Here is a 14646-nt window from a genome sequence, read left to right on the forward strand (position 1 = left end):
CTACAGCTCTGGTACAGTTTTGCAGCAGTTCTCTGATACATGTAACTCATTGTTCAGCTGTTGCCGCTGTATGAACTCTGAGGTTTCCTCAAGGATCTGCCCTGGGATGTGGAAGTCAGCTGGCGTGTTCTGCTGAACAGCTGATTCCTGAAGGCCCTCAGTTTCTGGCTCCTCTGGGCTCGCTCTGCTGTGAGAGTTGCAGGGATCCAGATTGCATCCAGTGCCCTGAAGGAACTGCAAAAAGTTCTCCTCAATTGAGGCCTCACGGCTGGGCAGCTGCTCCCCTTCACTGGGCCCAGCCCGCTTGAAGAGGCAGGTCAGGTGGCGACCCAGCTCCTCACGAATCTGCCGGTTCAGGCAGCCATAGAAGAAGGGGTTGGAGGTGAAGCAGAAATAGCCAATCCATGTGACCACATCCTCCAGCTGGGCCAGTGAAGCAGGGGAGGTAGACACCACAGCTGAGTAGAGATGGAAAGAGAAATATGGCAGCCAGCAGCAGAGGAACTGGCCTCCCACTGCCATCAGGACTACTGCGGCCTTCCCGCCACTGAATGTCCTTTGAGGTGTGGTGCGGGCACCAGTTCCTCCAAGACTGGCTGCCATGGTGGAGTGGCTACTGATGGACTCAGACCGCTGTCGCTGTGTGTCCATCCATGTGGGGAGGGGGCCATGGTGCATGGCTGCTACTCGGGCCACTTTGAACATGTTGCAGTAGACCACCAGAATGATCAACATGGGGCACAGAAAATAGATGAATGTAAAGAAGACCATGAAAATCAGGCGTGTGGTCCAGCCTCCTGTCCAATGGAGGGAGCAGTGTCTCTGACCAGGAATGAGCACTGACGGAGTCCCCGGAGTCTGGTTACCCTGGAGCAGCCATCCCAGGAGAGGCAGCACTGACATGACAATAGCTTTAATCCAGACCATCACCAGTACCATCACCACCACGCCCACTGTCATCTTCACCTCGTGGCGCATGGGATGGATGATGTAGTAGTAGCGCTCCACATTGATGGCACATATGGTGAGGATGGCAGCACTAACTAGACACACACTCAAGCAGAGGTAGCTCCGACACAGCGCCTCATCCACCAGGAATCGGTCTGACAGCATCCCCAGAGGCATCAACACCAGTGCTGCTAGCAGGTCCACCAGACAGAGGTGGAACACAAAGGCAAACTTGCGCAGCTGCGGCGTTTTGGTGATGACAATCATTACGGCCAAGTTTCCAACCACTGCCAGCATGTCCATGATGAGCATAGCACATAGTGCTAAGGACTGGTTCAGATTGATCCCCCCTTGGATGCTGGGGATGGGTGAGGTCACGTTTGAGGCATTCGAGTGCAGTGAGAGTGGGAGTGAGGAGAGGACGGAGAGAGAAGTGTTCCAGGAGGGGCTTGTTGGGACAGGACGCTCCATGAGAGGATGGGATAAGGAGGAGAGAGTCCGCTGAATTTCACGGGCCCATCACCCATCCTCCCCTGTCGTAGGGTGTCACTGAGAAGCTCAGGCGGTGGTGTCTGCCATGGCAGATGAAGCTGAACAGGCTCTGACCCCGTAGACTTTAGCCTGGAGCTCTAACGGTTATCGCAGGAGGTTTCAGTTCCTTGAAGATGGAGTAATTTTTATCTCGTACACTTATATATGAACTTCAACTGGAAAAATCTGAAAGAAAAAGAAAGATTGAAAGTATAATCAGATGGCAATGCACATTTTAGCGACTTGCACGTTAAGCGAAAGCCTTTGTTATAGTTTTCACAACATGCTCACTAACATACCATTTTTTTCTAATACTAGTTCAAAAGTTGTTTAATATATGCACGTCACTAAAGGATAACTCAACAAAACACAAATCAAAGCAGACTGCAGACTGAGGATCCGCAAAAATCTATAAATCTATAAAAATCGAAATGATAAAAAAAACCTTCACATGCAGACATACAGTATGTAAAACTGTACTGGTATTGTTTCTCTTGTTATGATCCTAGCTAGTTATAAAAGCATGAGATTTGAGACAGTCTAAATTCACTTGTAGCCAGAGTCATATTTCTGCTACATATTAGACATCTGCATCCTCAGATGTGTGTTTTCAGGGCAGCCAGTGCCCCAGGGAGAAGCTAAAAGCACAGAGTGGACCATATGTCCCCTTTTACAGAGTCAAGAAGCAAACTGGAAGATGAGATAAACTGTGAAACTCAGCATTACAGAGCTCCCTGCTGTCTGGACTGATGGGGAAAAAAGATCGATAAAAACATCTTATATTATTACCCATCATTACGTGAAAAAGCCTCCTCCATTTGTAGGAGAATATAGTTTAAACACACTGAAGAAAGAAGACTAAGAAAAGATGGAAACTCTGTATTACAATTATGATTTGTTCATAATTGTTAAGTTTAAAAAAAAAAGTTATTCTACTCTGAATGAAAACTATGAAGCTACATTGAATTATGAAGAATAAATGGTGGCAGATCACAAGTGTTTGTGTGACCAGCCGAGTAATCAAGAGGCCCTGCGCTGTGTTTACTGTCACAACCTCACCTGGACACAACCCCGCACGCTGTAAAAGCCATGGAACGAGCGCCGTGCCTTTGGTACATTTCCATATGCTGCACGCCTACATGTGCTAGTTTTCCATTTCACAAGTGTGACAGGCTTCATCCCTGCAAGGCGTCTGTTCTTTTCCTGCCCACGTACGCACATGAAGTGCAACAATCACCTGACAGACGTAGGTTTAGGTAGGTGGCCTTTGTTGAATAGGTCAAAGGGTTACAGTCACCTTCAGCTAATTAAATAATCTATAAACAGCGTCTCAACTATGATGTACTGTAGAAACAACCACGGAGCAACCCTCTGGAGATTATTAGTCTAATCAGTATTGATATTTTGTATTTGGTGGTGCTCTGTGGTGCTTTAAGGAAAACCAAAATTGAAATACTTGCTGCAAAAGAAACACACCACACAACCCCCCAAAATTGAAGTGGTCTAGTCTCTCAATAGGCCTTTACCCTCACATGAAAAAAAAATCTAGTTAAAAAGCGTCCAAATTGTTGCCAGGAAGATAAGATAATAAGATGAGATAATCCTTTATGACCCACAGTGGAGAAATTTGCAATTCTTTTGAAAGTGTATTTGTTATTGAATCTAAACCACAAATAGAACTACTCAAAAAATAAGAGGAAGAAATAGGCACTTATTGACTCACATGTATCACAGCCTCCTATTTAAAATAATCAAATTAGTAAGTGAATGAAGTAAATGAGTTTTACAATATGTGTCTGAACTCTATCTCTGGAGCTCTGAAATATTCACACAAAGCTAGAATAAACGGTTACGGCAGAATCTCCCCAGCTGCCGACTGGAAACCATATGACCATATCATATGCACATGACATGGTGTTTACTGCAAGGAGAAAACTAGCCTGTTGTTCAACTGTTCCTTTCATTACAAAGCACTTTCACTGCTTGGCAGTCAGAGAGCTCATGTTGAACAACAATCAAGTAACGAGCAAGATTTTAAATGAACACAAGTAAAAGGAAGCGTTGCTTCTGTCCTTTAACATAAATACACAAATGTAATGTGATGTGTGACATGATAAATGAAAACACTGGTCTTAATTTCATAATCTTGTCAGATTTTACCCCTGTTCCACCGTTTCAGCATCTTAACTTGCAACCCCCTCCCCCCCAACAAAAAAAAACAACACACACAGAGCTCCCCGCACACTCCGTTAACAGAGCAGGTATGCGTGGAGATGTGTGTGATGATAAGTCGGTGACATACCTCAGTCTGAAGAGGGCTGCTTCCTCCTGTGCAGGTTCACAGTCTGCCGATGGAAAGCCGACCTGTTTCGCTCCCTCTCTCCCACACACACAGCAAACACACACTGACACACCACACACACCACGTCACACAGAGAGGGAGAGGGGGGTGGTGGGGGGAGGAGAGGGACGCTCCTGTGTCTCTTCCTCACCTGGCCCCTTTCATCTCGTCATCACCTCCCACCCAACCCTCCCCGTTCACAAGTTGACCGCCCCACCCTCCCCTCCCCATCCCTTCAAACAGACAACACACACCTCCTTCCTCTCAGCTCTCCTCCAGCCAGGTCTTCGATCTAGGTGGGAGAGGAAGAGCAGAAGCAGAAGGGAGAGATGAAGCAAAAAAAAACAAAAAAAACGAAACAAAACAAAACATAGGAAAGGGCTCCTGTCTTGCAGCCTGCGATGCACAAAGGGTGGAAGACACCCACACTCTTCCACCTCACACACTTTCATACACACATGTACTGGCTCTAGCACGCGCCCAGGGCAACTGCAGAGCTGTGCAGAGCAGACAGACAGGCAGCGGGTGGGCAGGCAGCATCCAGACTCACTGCTCTCCACTGGGTCTTAGTGCCTCACTGCCCCTGGGCTCCTCATGGAGGGATCTTTTTCAACCTTCCACTCTTTCCCCTCCGTTAATCTCACTGTAGGTCACATCAGGTTAACAGGCGCAGGACTACTCAACAATTAGGAAATCACCTCTACCGCTGGTATCAGCAGTTCTCTAATTCTCTGTCTCCTTATGCTCAGCTCACCAAGATCTCTGTTGCTGCATAATCCGGCAAAAGCCCTCTCACGAGGCTGGATTATTGATCCGCAGAGGGGATAAAAATCCCAGTGGTTAATGTTAATGAGCTGAGATTAACATTTACAAAAGCCCAGCCCATACAACATCCATATTACACTAAATCAACTATTTCCTGACCAGAGGATTGAGTTTGTTTACCACTTGAATGTGTGAGCTGTAGGATCCAATGGATTTAACAATTCACATGTTGGTTTTAACAATATCTTAACCCTATTGATGATATACAGTAGAGTATTTTTGATCCCACTACTGGATCCCACTACAGGGACATTTTTCCTGCCGTGCAGCCTCAATTGCCAGATCATGGTACTTGGTGTTCTTCCTTCTTCAACACCATCTTCCCATGGTACTGTCAATTCCACATCGTATGCCAGCTATGCTGAACCAGGACCATGTCTGGCTAGAGTGTTATAGCTATAATGTCTGAGGGAAACACAAGCTTTTAACCCAAGTACATGTCCATTTTCCAGTCCCGAGCAGCCTGCAGAATGCTTGCATCATTTGATGTTATATGGTGCTCTGAAGGTTGGCCTGCTGGTACAAATAATGGTGTGAAGTGGACATTTCCTGCCGATGTTAGTGGGAAAACATTTGTTTTAGTTCACCTCTGTTCCAAGATTGATGCCAGCTGTCAGAGAACTTGGTTATAAAGACAGAACGCAGTTAAGCCCTGCCCATCCCGGAGGGGAAAACAATTCAGCATTCAGCTGAAATGCTAACTGTAAAAAGAGCCTGAATGGGAAATGACTGCATGTCTGTACCTGTAATTTCCTAGCCTATGTTTACAAACTGTAGTTGCCATATGAGTCGTGAAAAGTGTCATGCCAGCCTGTTAGTGAAGTTTGCTAAACAGTTGTGCTATCTCTTCTGTAAATGTGATGTCAGTGCTTGCATTCATATATTGCATCTTAGTATATACAATGTAACATGTTTCAGCATATGCTATAAACTACCTTTGACAAAGGGTGCTAAAATAATCCTTTGACATCCATCCATCCATCCCTACATTTTCTTTACTGCTTTTCCTCCAAAGGGTTGCAGTGAAGCTGGAGCCATTCTCAGTTGACATTGGGTGAGAGGTGGGGTTTTATTACCATTTTAGCCATTGGTTGTATATTATAGCACCGACTGTTTCCCCCTCTGGTGGGCGTGGTTTTGATGCACTGAACTCTATGCTGCCAAGTCTAATGTCCTTGGGTGAGGCTCATAGCGCATCCTGTTAAAATGTGCCTTAGTTATGTCGTTGATTGACAAAGGGAGTAAGTGGGGTCCTCTCCCAACTACTGCTTCAGCTTCTGTGGTGTGTGTAGGTCACAAGGGGCCCTGATGACAAACCTTAGTCGACATCCCTCCATCTCCCAGATGCCATGCTAGCTGAGTTTCCTCTTTTCCAAGCTCTCCCAGTTAGTCCATTAGCCCTGCCTGGCCACTGAGATATCCTTGGTGTGTCGTCTCTTCTGCACTGATGTTGCCTTGTGACATTGAGGAGCCTATGGGACAAGCCCAAGACCAGTTCTCCCATGTTAGACTTAGCCAACCACTGCTGTTTGAATAACAGTATTTTCTGGTTCAGTGAGGGTCATGATCTATCTTGCTTTGGTACATTTGAATTCTTTCACAAGACTTGCTATGGGTAATTTCAATTTGTTGTTCCCATACAGTCCCACAGAACTTTAGCATCGTGGAAGTCCAAGCCACTGTTTCACATGTGTGCTGATCACTCTTTCCAGCTGAAATTTCATTTTCAATATGAAATCTTTAATCCATGACTTGACCTTTGACAATGGAGATACTTCTGCACTTGCTGGGCTTAATTGTCATCATCACCCATGTGATGTTTTGATTAACCTTTTCCAGAAGTCTTTTGGTGCAAGGGACAGTTATCATCAGTGTTGTTATATCGTTCATATAGGCTCATATAGGTGGAAACCACTGACCAAAATGTAGCCGTTGCCCTCTACCCATATGAGGCTCTGATAATGAGCTCCATTGCCATAGTGAAGAGCAATGGGGAGATGGTGCACCCCACCATGAGTCCTACTTCCAGTGGTTGCCAAGCTGTGGTGTAGACTGATGTGAGACAAAATTGCGGACCTTGAACTATTGTTTTACCAGATTTGTAATTGCTGCAGGCACCTGAAAGAATTCAAAAGCAGTACACAGTAGGGAAGACATGATCCATAGGCGTTGGCCAGGTCGAGGAACAAGACATTCAGAATCTTTTCCTTCTTTCTTAGCGGTCTGGATTTGATGTCATATGTTCAAGGCATCCCGAGAAGCCTGCTACTCCAGCCTTTGGGATTGTTGTAACTGATTTTCAGATACTTTGCAAGCCTTTGCACCAACACACTGAAAAGTATCTTCTTGCATTCTATGTTCAGAAGCTTTATTGGCAAGTTGTCAGGTCGAGATTGATGGGATGTTTTGAGAGACTAAATATTAATCCAAAAATAATCAACACATTAATCGAAACCGAAAATATTAGTTAGTTGCAGCTAAAGACAAGAGTCATAAAAACAAAAATAAAGCTAAATGTTTGCAGTCATTTTATTTAAAAGGTGCCTGCTGTGATACTTGAATACAGTCTGCCAAGATCTATATATTTGGGGTACCTAATTAAATTAAATCTTTTGAGTAGTTGTACAAACAATTTACCATCAACAATACAACCAATTAAAACAGTATAGGGGAGTTTCTACAGACTGAACAGGTGTAGGCTGAAGCTACGGTTGATTATGCCAACCCTTCTTACAATACACAACCTAATTGGCAATAAAAGCAATAGCGGACAAAAATATCTGGGAATATCTAGGAATTACTTGATCAATCCTAGTCCTACCATTTGAATAAGTGTGGAGATATGAGGTAGTTTTGGAGCTTTTACAGTTGAGTGTATGAGATCCATTCTTGTGAAAGAACGGAAAAGGTAACCCGTGTCAGACTGAGAGTTATTTTGTGTTTTTTTCTTGAAATGTAACATATTATCTCATTTTGGAATTAAAGTCTTGCCAACAGGTTGGCCCAGTGTTTCTCTTGGTGAATCATTCCTTTAGTGCCAAATGAGATGATTGAATCACAATGTGCTTTGGACACATGACCTAACCTTTTGATGCATGGAGGCAGCTGTTAAATTTGTCAATTCATTTTTTTCCCCTGTTACTATATTTTACTGTGAATATCTTCTTTTTAAAAAAATCCAAATTATAGTAAATATGATTTATTTTGGGGTTTCTTGTGTCAACTGTTGCTTTGAAAATTGCTTATTCCTCTCTCAGGATTTGCATGAATGGATACATCAGTATGTGACATCTCTCTTTCATGCAGCCTTACAGTGTATTTCCTGAGGGATTCATTCATCCGCAGAAGAGCTGCTCCTCATGCCTGAGGCTACAAACCCTGATTAGTTCATGAGTCATTGCTTCTTTTTACTGATAAATCAATTGGTAAATTGAACAGCTGATCATTTATTGATCCAATTACCGTGTCACTGTTCATATCAACAAAGCTTACTTGACATGAGCCTGCCTTGTCTCTCAAATGGTTTTGGGTGCATTTTGTAGAAGGGATAGTTTGATGATCAGGCTGCTGCTGAAACGCTGCAGTTGCTCATATGATCTGTACGGAAAAGACAGTATCAGTTATTTATGTTTCACTGAAATGTGTTTCAAGAGTAAACCATGTTAAGGGAAATAAGTCACAAAGTGATAAATAATACCTTCTGGGTTTTATGTATGATAATCCAAGACGTGATGTTTGTGATACTGCTGAGACATTTTAAAGAAGGAAATGAATATAGAAGAGTCTTTGTTAGTATTATTGCTCTGCTTTTCAGGTTCAATCTGCTCTGTGTGTGTGTGTGTGTGTGTGTGTGTGTGTGTGTGTGTGTGTGTGTGTGTGTATGTGTGTGTGTGTGTGTGTGTGTGTGTGCGCGCGTGTGTGTGTGTGCGCGCGCGCGTGGTTGTCCTGTGACTGCACTCGTGTCTGAGGTGTTGAATAATTGTCAGAAATAGCAGATACTTGCAGCCTTCAGCTTTCCTGCTTGACCCCCCCCCCCAACAACCCAACACACACACACTCTCCAACCACAACCCCCCTTCAACCCCCCACTACACCACCTCTCCTATACACCCACAGGAGATAAAGGTGCATCATCACACACTCTTATGCACAACACACATTAACAGACATTATGAGAACTGGTCCATGTGTTTTGCAACCACAGCGGGGTGAGGATTTTCTCAGTTTCCTTTTCCCCATTTAACTGAACTGATTTATGCTTAATTTCAACTGCTGATCTAATACCAATCTCCGTAGTGATCTCAGATTTTACCAGTAGGGGGAGCCCTCACATTTAACAAGCAATGTATACAACTGAAATATCAGAAAACATCATTCTTGGTCTGAATATCAGCTCTTATAAAATCCACTGATTAATGATCACAGGGCAGACCTTTAATGACCTTTAGTTATTTATACAGTTGCACAGCTATGTCATCATGACTCTGACCACCAGACTGGAAATGATGATCAATAATAAAGGCGCATTCCTTCCATTTTTAAGATGAATATGTCTGAGGCAAAAGGCAGAAAAGCAAGATGGAGGTGAGGAGGAAAAAACATATTTGGATCTATCTGTCTTACTGTTGGTGCACTTCAGTTTGACATAGGATACAGTCAAGCTTTCTGCACACTCTCACAGAGGCACATGAAGTCACTGATCAAGCAAGCAGAGATCATGTTTGGGCTGACATCAAATCCCCAGGGATAACTTGATCTGAAAAATCCTTTTGCATTATTTCATAGAGAGCAGAATTGTTTCACTGACATTACTCCTATTACTGACACACTTGTGATTATTCTTACTAGTAAGTCAGTGTGCATGTTATCATCCAAAGCAAATGGATGGAAAAAAAATATTAATGTCACATATTCTTAATATTTATATAATTACTTATGTATATATAGAGATGTTTACATCATCTTTTGTGAAGCTTTGTAGTCCACACATTTATAAAACATGTGGGTAGCCAGTATCTGACCAGAGTTAAATAAGCTTTGCTCTACTTTTATCTACCTACAGTACCCAAGAGAACAACATCCACCTGGAAGGTCACATCAGACTGATTACTAACACCCAATTGTGCACCTCACTAGATGGGGGAGGGCATACACACTTAACTGAGCTGATAAAGGCTTCAGAGCCACGTTATGCATCCTCTGATATTTCAGCTATACTGTTTGCCACAAATGTATTAATTATTATTCAAACAGGTGTAGCTGCAAGGAGTTTGGAAAAGGGCAGTGACTCAAAATAAATTTCTGAGAGTGTTAGAGGGGAGCAGTAGGGGGGAAGTGGTGAGGGGAGGCAGTCTGTTTAGATCTGCAGAGATGGAGAGAAAGAGTGTGACCAAATGTTGATCTAAATGCTCCAATAATTCCAGAGTTATTAGAGCATTTAACATATTGTAAGAGAAACACTGTGTTCTTTGCTGCCTGGTTTTAAACATTTAGTCTGCAGCACTGAGGAAACAACATCTGATCATTTCAGACCCATTAAACACTCAAGAACATGTCAAAGATCATTTACAGAAACAGGTATTCAGATATGGCAAGGATATGAGTTTGCACAACTGAAATCTACTTTTTTTAGAGCCTACTTAAACAATAAAGAACATAGGTACAATGTGTTATACTGCACCTTGCTGTGAATCTTGGTATAGCCTGCCCTCTGTAGGGAGCCACATAGTAATGTTTTCCCAGTCTTCCATTGGAGTCCTTGCATAATTAGCACTTCCTGTTGGCTCCAAGATGGCACTGCCACACTCTGCACACAGTGATGAGTGCAGACGCTCCAGGCCGCTGTCTGCCTGGGGACGCATAACAACACTGAACCTCAAAATGAGAAGCCAAGACTGTGATAAAAGTAAAAGAAAAAATGTTGATGATTTGGCCTTGATTTGTTCAGATTTGTTCAGATTTAAGTTAAAAGTCACATCTAACTTTCTATCTCTTAATAACTGACTGGAAACATACAATGCAGCATCGCCTCAAGCCCACAGACACTTCATGACTCTTTTCAGTGTCACACTTTTTATTGTGAGAACATCATGACTCCCCTTCAAGTTTGAGTTTTTCATTCACTCTCATGGACTGTGAGCAGTTTCATTTCATTTAACTGATGAGGTTTATTGTAAAAAATAAAAAGTGTCTTTCCAGTGAAACTCCTACCAGTATGTGCAAGAAGAGATATGTAAATCATCAACATATAAATTAAGCTAAATAAAAAGTCTCTATGAAGTGCTGAAACATTTTGGGACTCTCCAGAGGTGACAGCAAAAATGAATAAGAATATTCAGTTGGATTTGAGCATCTAGCAGGCGGTGCAATGAGGTGAGAGTCACAAATGGCCTTCAGGGATTTAGCAGCTTTGCATTGCAGCAAGACACAACCCCATCTGTTAGAAGGGAACACAGCTCCGAACCACACAAATGGACCTGGTGGACCAAAAACACGGGAGGGAGACACAGCAACATGAGCACCTGTGCAGCACAATTCAGTTGAATATGTTCTGCTCCAGCAGAAACACCACCACTGTGAAAGTGGCTGTATAATGTTCTTGTTGTTGTTGATGCTGGCACAACATGATTTAGCCAAGGACGTGTTCCTTGACTAACTCTGCAATCAATCAATCAATCAATCACAGCCCTCTGACATCACCAGTGTGCTGCTCCTGTGCTTCTTTCCAATTTTATTTGTGCTTTTTCAGAGTTAAGATAAGTTTTCCAAATTGAGGTTAGTACAATAGTACAGAAAATTGAACAACATACTTAACTGCATGTCTTTAAGTGATTATTATTTAATATTTGTGGTCTAGCACGGACCTAGAGGTGTAGATATATGACATGATATATGAGGCTAACTAGGTAGGCTATGCTGTTCACTACTATTTTGGAAGAAGTTTGAATAGGTTATATAAAATGAGGGAAAATGTGTTCATTGCATATCTTTGAGAGAGTCACAATTTTAAACAAGTCAGTATTAACGGATAAGTCTGGTGTGTTTTATATTGTTTTATATATATTTTGTTATTGTCAGCATGGTCAATGAAAGGAGCAAAATTTAGTTTATCTTGTGAATAAGTATGGTTCATTTAGCCACCACCCAAACTTCAATGCTGCAGTTAGTTTTATTCATGAATTATGCTGACCAAAGCAAAAATAGGGCTGCATTAGGCCTACTAACTTCAATTTGCTAAACTTAACTCAGAGGAAGTGGAATATATGTGTATATATGTGTATATGTGTATATAGTATATACACATATACACATATATACATATACATACATACACATACACATACACACACACACACACACACACACACACACACACACACACACACACACACACACACAAACACACACACATATATATATACATGAATATATATTTATTCCCTTTCTGGCTGGGGCATGAAGCTACAGCCAGCCTAAGCTAACCGGCTGTCACTGTCTTAGAGTCATTCCACACAGCCAAGAGGGTAGACTACAAGAGCTAGTCTGGCACATTATCCATGTAAAACCACAATTTACACTTAAGTTTTGTACGGATAGTGGGCAGGTTTTGTTCCCTTTGAATAAAAACCGCCTTGGTCTTTTAAAAAAAAACAATAATCTTATTGACCTTTTTCATGCAGCAATGACAGTTCAATATCTGGCTGTTTGAATTTCAGGATAGCAAAACTTGCAAATAATTAAAAATACAAACAGCAAACTCACACAATGTCCCACAGCTGCAGTGTAATTTTTTATAGAAACCAGTCAGCCAGCCACTTGATTGTCTGTATCATCAAGCAGAACCAAGGCCAAAGATCTCAGGACAGTCGGTCTATGCATCACATCTCCATCTCAGGCTATCCATCTATCAAAGATCTATCCTCCACTAATAAGAAAGGTATATTTGCATTTTCACTACGCCAATGACCATTTTCCCCCTCCTTGCTCACATAAGTAAGTAAACGTGATCTCAGCAGTATTAGATGTAACATCAATATCCACCATAAATATCAATGCTCAGAGCTTTTTAATGGAAGTGCATTTCCTCTCAGTGAGGATCTGCCCTGTATCTCAGTACAGTTGAGCCCGCCTAGATCTTCACTTACACCACTTTTTAGTTTTTCAGTTCACCTATTCTGAAATAATGGGAGTGGGTGTAATCTGTAACTTTTATTTTTCATATTCATATATATGTAAGGATTATTGTCTCTCCCATCAGAGAACATGTGTGGTTATGTAACAAATGAACTCATTCTCTTAAAAAAAGTCCCTTGAGATTATTTTGACATTTGTGCATACTGTATTTAGTAACAGGACCAATGTTGGACAAACAATGGTTGTGCAACAAAAGATTAAATACATTTTTGTCTACCAATTCCTGGAATCATTTATTATATGAATACAGAATATTTACAGAGTTGATTTAGCCCCCGGTCTCTGACTTTATGATCCTAAAAGCAAACACCAAACTCAGCCTGCAGAGATTGTGAGGTTGGGAAGTGATGTTAAAAAACAACTCCCCATGTCTTGTCTACACAGGAGGCTATCTATCTATCTATCTATCTATCTATCTATCTATCTATCTATCTATCTATCTATCTATCTATCTATCTATCTATCTATCTATATCTATCTATCTATCTATCTATCTATCTATCTATCTATCTATCTATCTATCTATCTATCTATCTATATCTATCTATCTATCTATCTATCTATCTATCTATCTATCTATCTATCTATCTATCTATCTATCTATCTATCTATCTATCTATCTATCTATCTATCTAGTATGTTATGTAAGAGCATCCCAAGTTGCTTCAACTGCAGGTATATTTGTGACTACAGGTATATTTTATTCCAGAAACATGATTAAAAATCATAACTTCCAGGGAAACATGAACAGAAAGATTGGATTAGATGAGAGTCTACGGCCATGCTAGCTGCTCTGAGGCTGTACTGGTATAGCTGTGCATCAGCATTTAGTTAATGTTTTTAGCAGGTGTACTGTTTACAATGTTTGCCATTATAATTTAGGATGTTAGCATGCAAACATTTGTTAATTAGCACCAAACACAAGGTACAGCTCAGGCATGGAATATTATTAATATTTAGCAGCACGAATATTTAGTATAAGTATATCATAAAACCAAAGAATTGGACAAATAGAAATTGGTGATGGCCCAAGAGACAACGACAGAAGACAAGACAAGGACATCACCAAAATTACTACAGTTCAAAGACTACAAAGTCAGTAGGATTCATGGTCTGGGAACTATTCATATCTATACCACATTTCATGGCTATCAATCAATCAATAGTTTTTGAAATATTTCAGTCTGGACCAAGTCTAGATGCTAGCCTAAAATTGAAATTGAAAATCTTAAATTTCTGAAAATAAAGAGAAAAAATAATTAAAGGACCAGAGTGTAAGATTTACTGGCATGTAGTGCAACAGACTTGGCAGAAATATAATATTCATAAGTATGTTTTAATAAATGTATAATCACCTGCAAAAAGGCCTCATTATGTTTTGTTTTCGTCACCTTAGAATTAACCCTTTATATCTACAGAGGGAGAGAGTCCTCCTCCACGGATTCCGCCATGTTGCACCACCATAATTCTATAATAGTCCAGAAGGGATGAACCAAACGCTGGCTCTAGAGAGGGCCTCTCGTGTTTTGCGGCCACCATAAGCTCTACACGCTTGGAAGGGGAAGGGGAGGGGTATGCAGTTGGTCACTGATATAGTAGATGCCACCAAATCTTCCATACTGGCCCTTTTAACAGTTTCTATTGCAGTGATCTACCCCCTCTTAGAATTTGATTGTATATGATTATATTAAAACAGCTAAAAGTGATTATTCATTATTGTTTGGTAATATCACACCGGCTCACACAGTACAATCCATTCTCTCTGCTTTGACAGCTGATGAAAAAGCATCACTCACACTAACTTTCCA

The 14646-nt window shown here is 41.5% G+C and overlaps 1 protein-coding gene across 1 annotated transcript; it reads right to left on the minus strand.

Moving 5' to 3' along the window:
- gpr61 (G protein-coupled receptor 61) lies at nt 1-1419 on the minus strand. Its single transcript, XM_062427084.1, has one exon. The coding sequence runs from the start codon at nt 1417-1419 to the stop codon at nt 1-3; it is 1419 nt and encodes a 472-aa protein (XP_062283068.1).
- Nucleotides 1420-14646: the final 13227 nt, after the last annotated feature.

Source organism: Scomber scombrus, chromosome 10 (genome assembly GCF_963691925.1).
Source record: "Scomber scombrus chromosome 10, fScoSco1.1, whole genome shotgun sequence".
In the NCBI taxonomy this organism is placed as follows: Eukaryota; Metazoa; Chordata; class Actinopteri; order Scombriformes; family Scombridae; genus Scomber; species Scomber scombrus.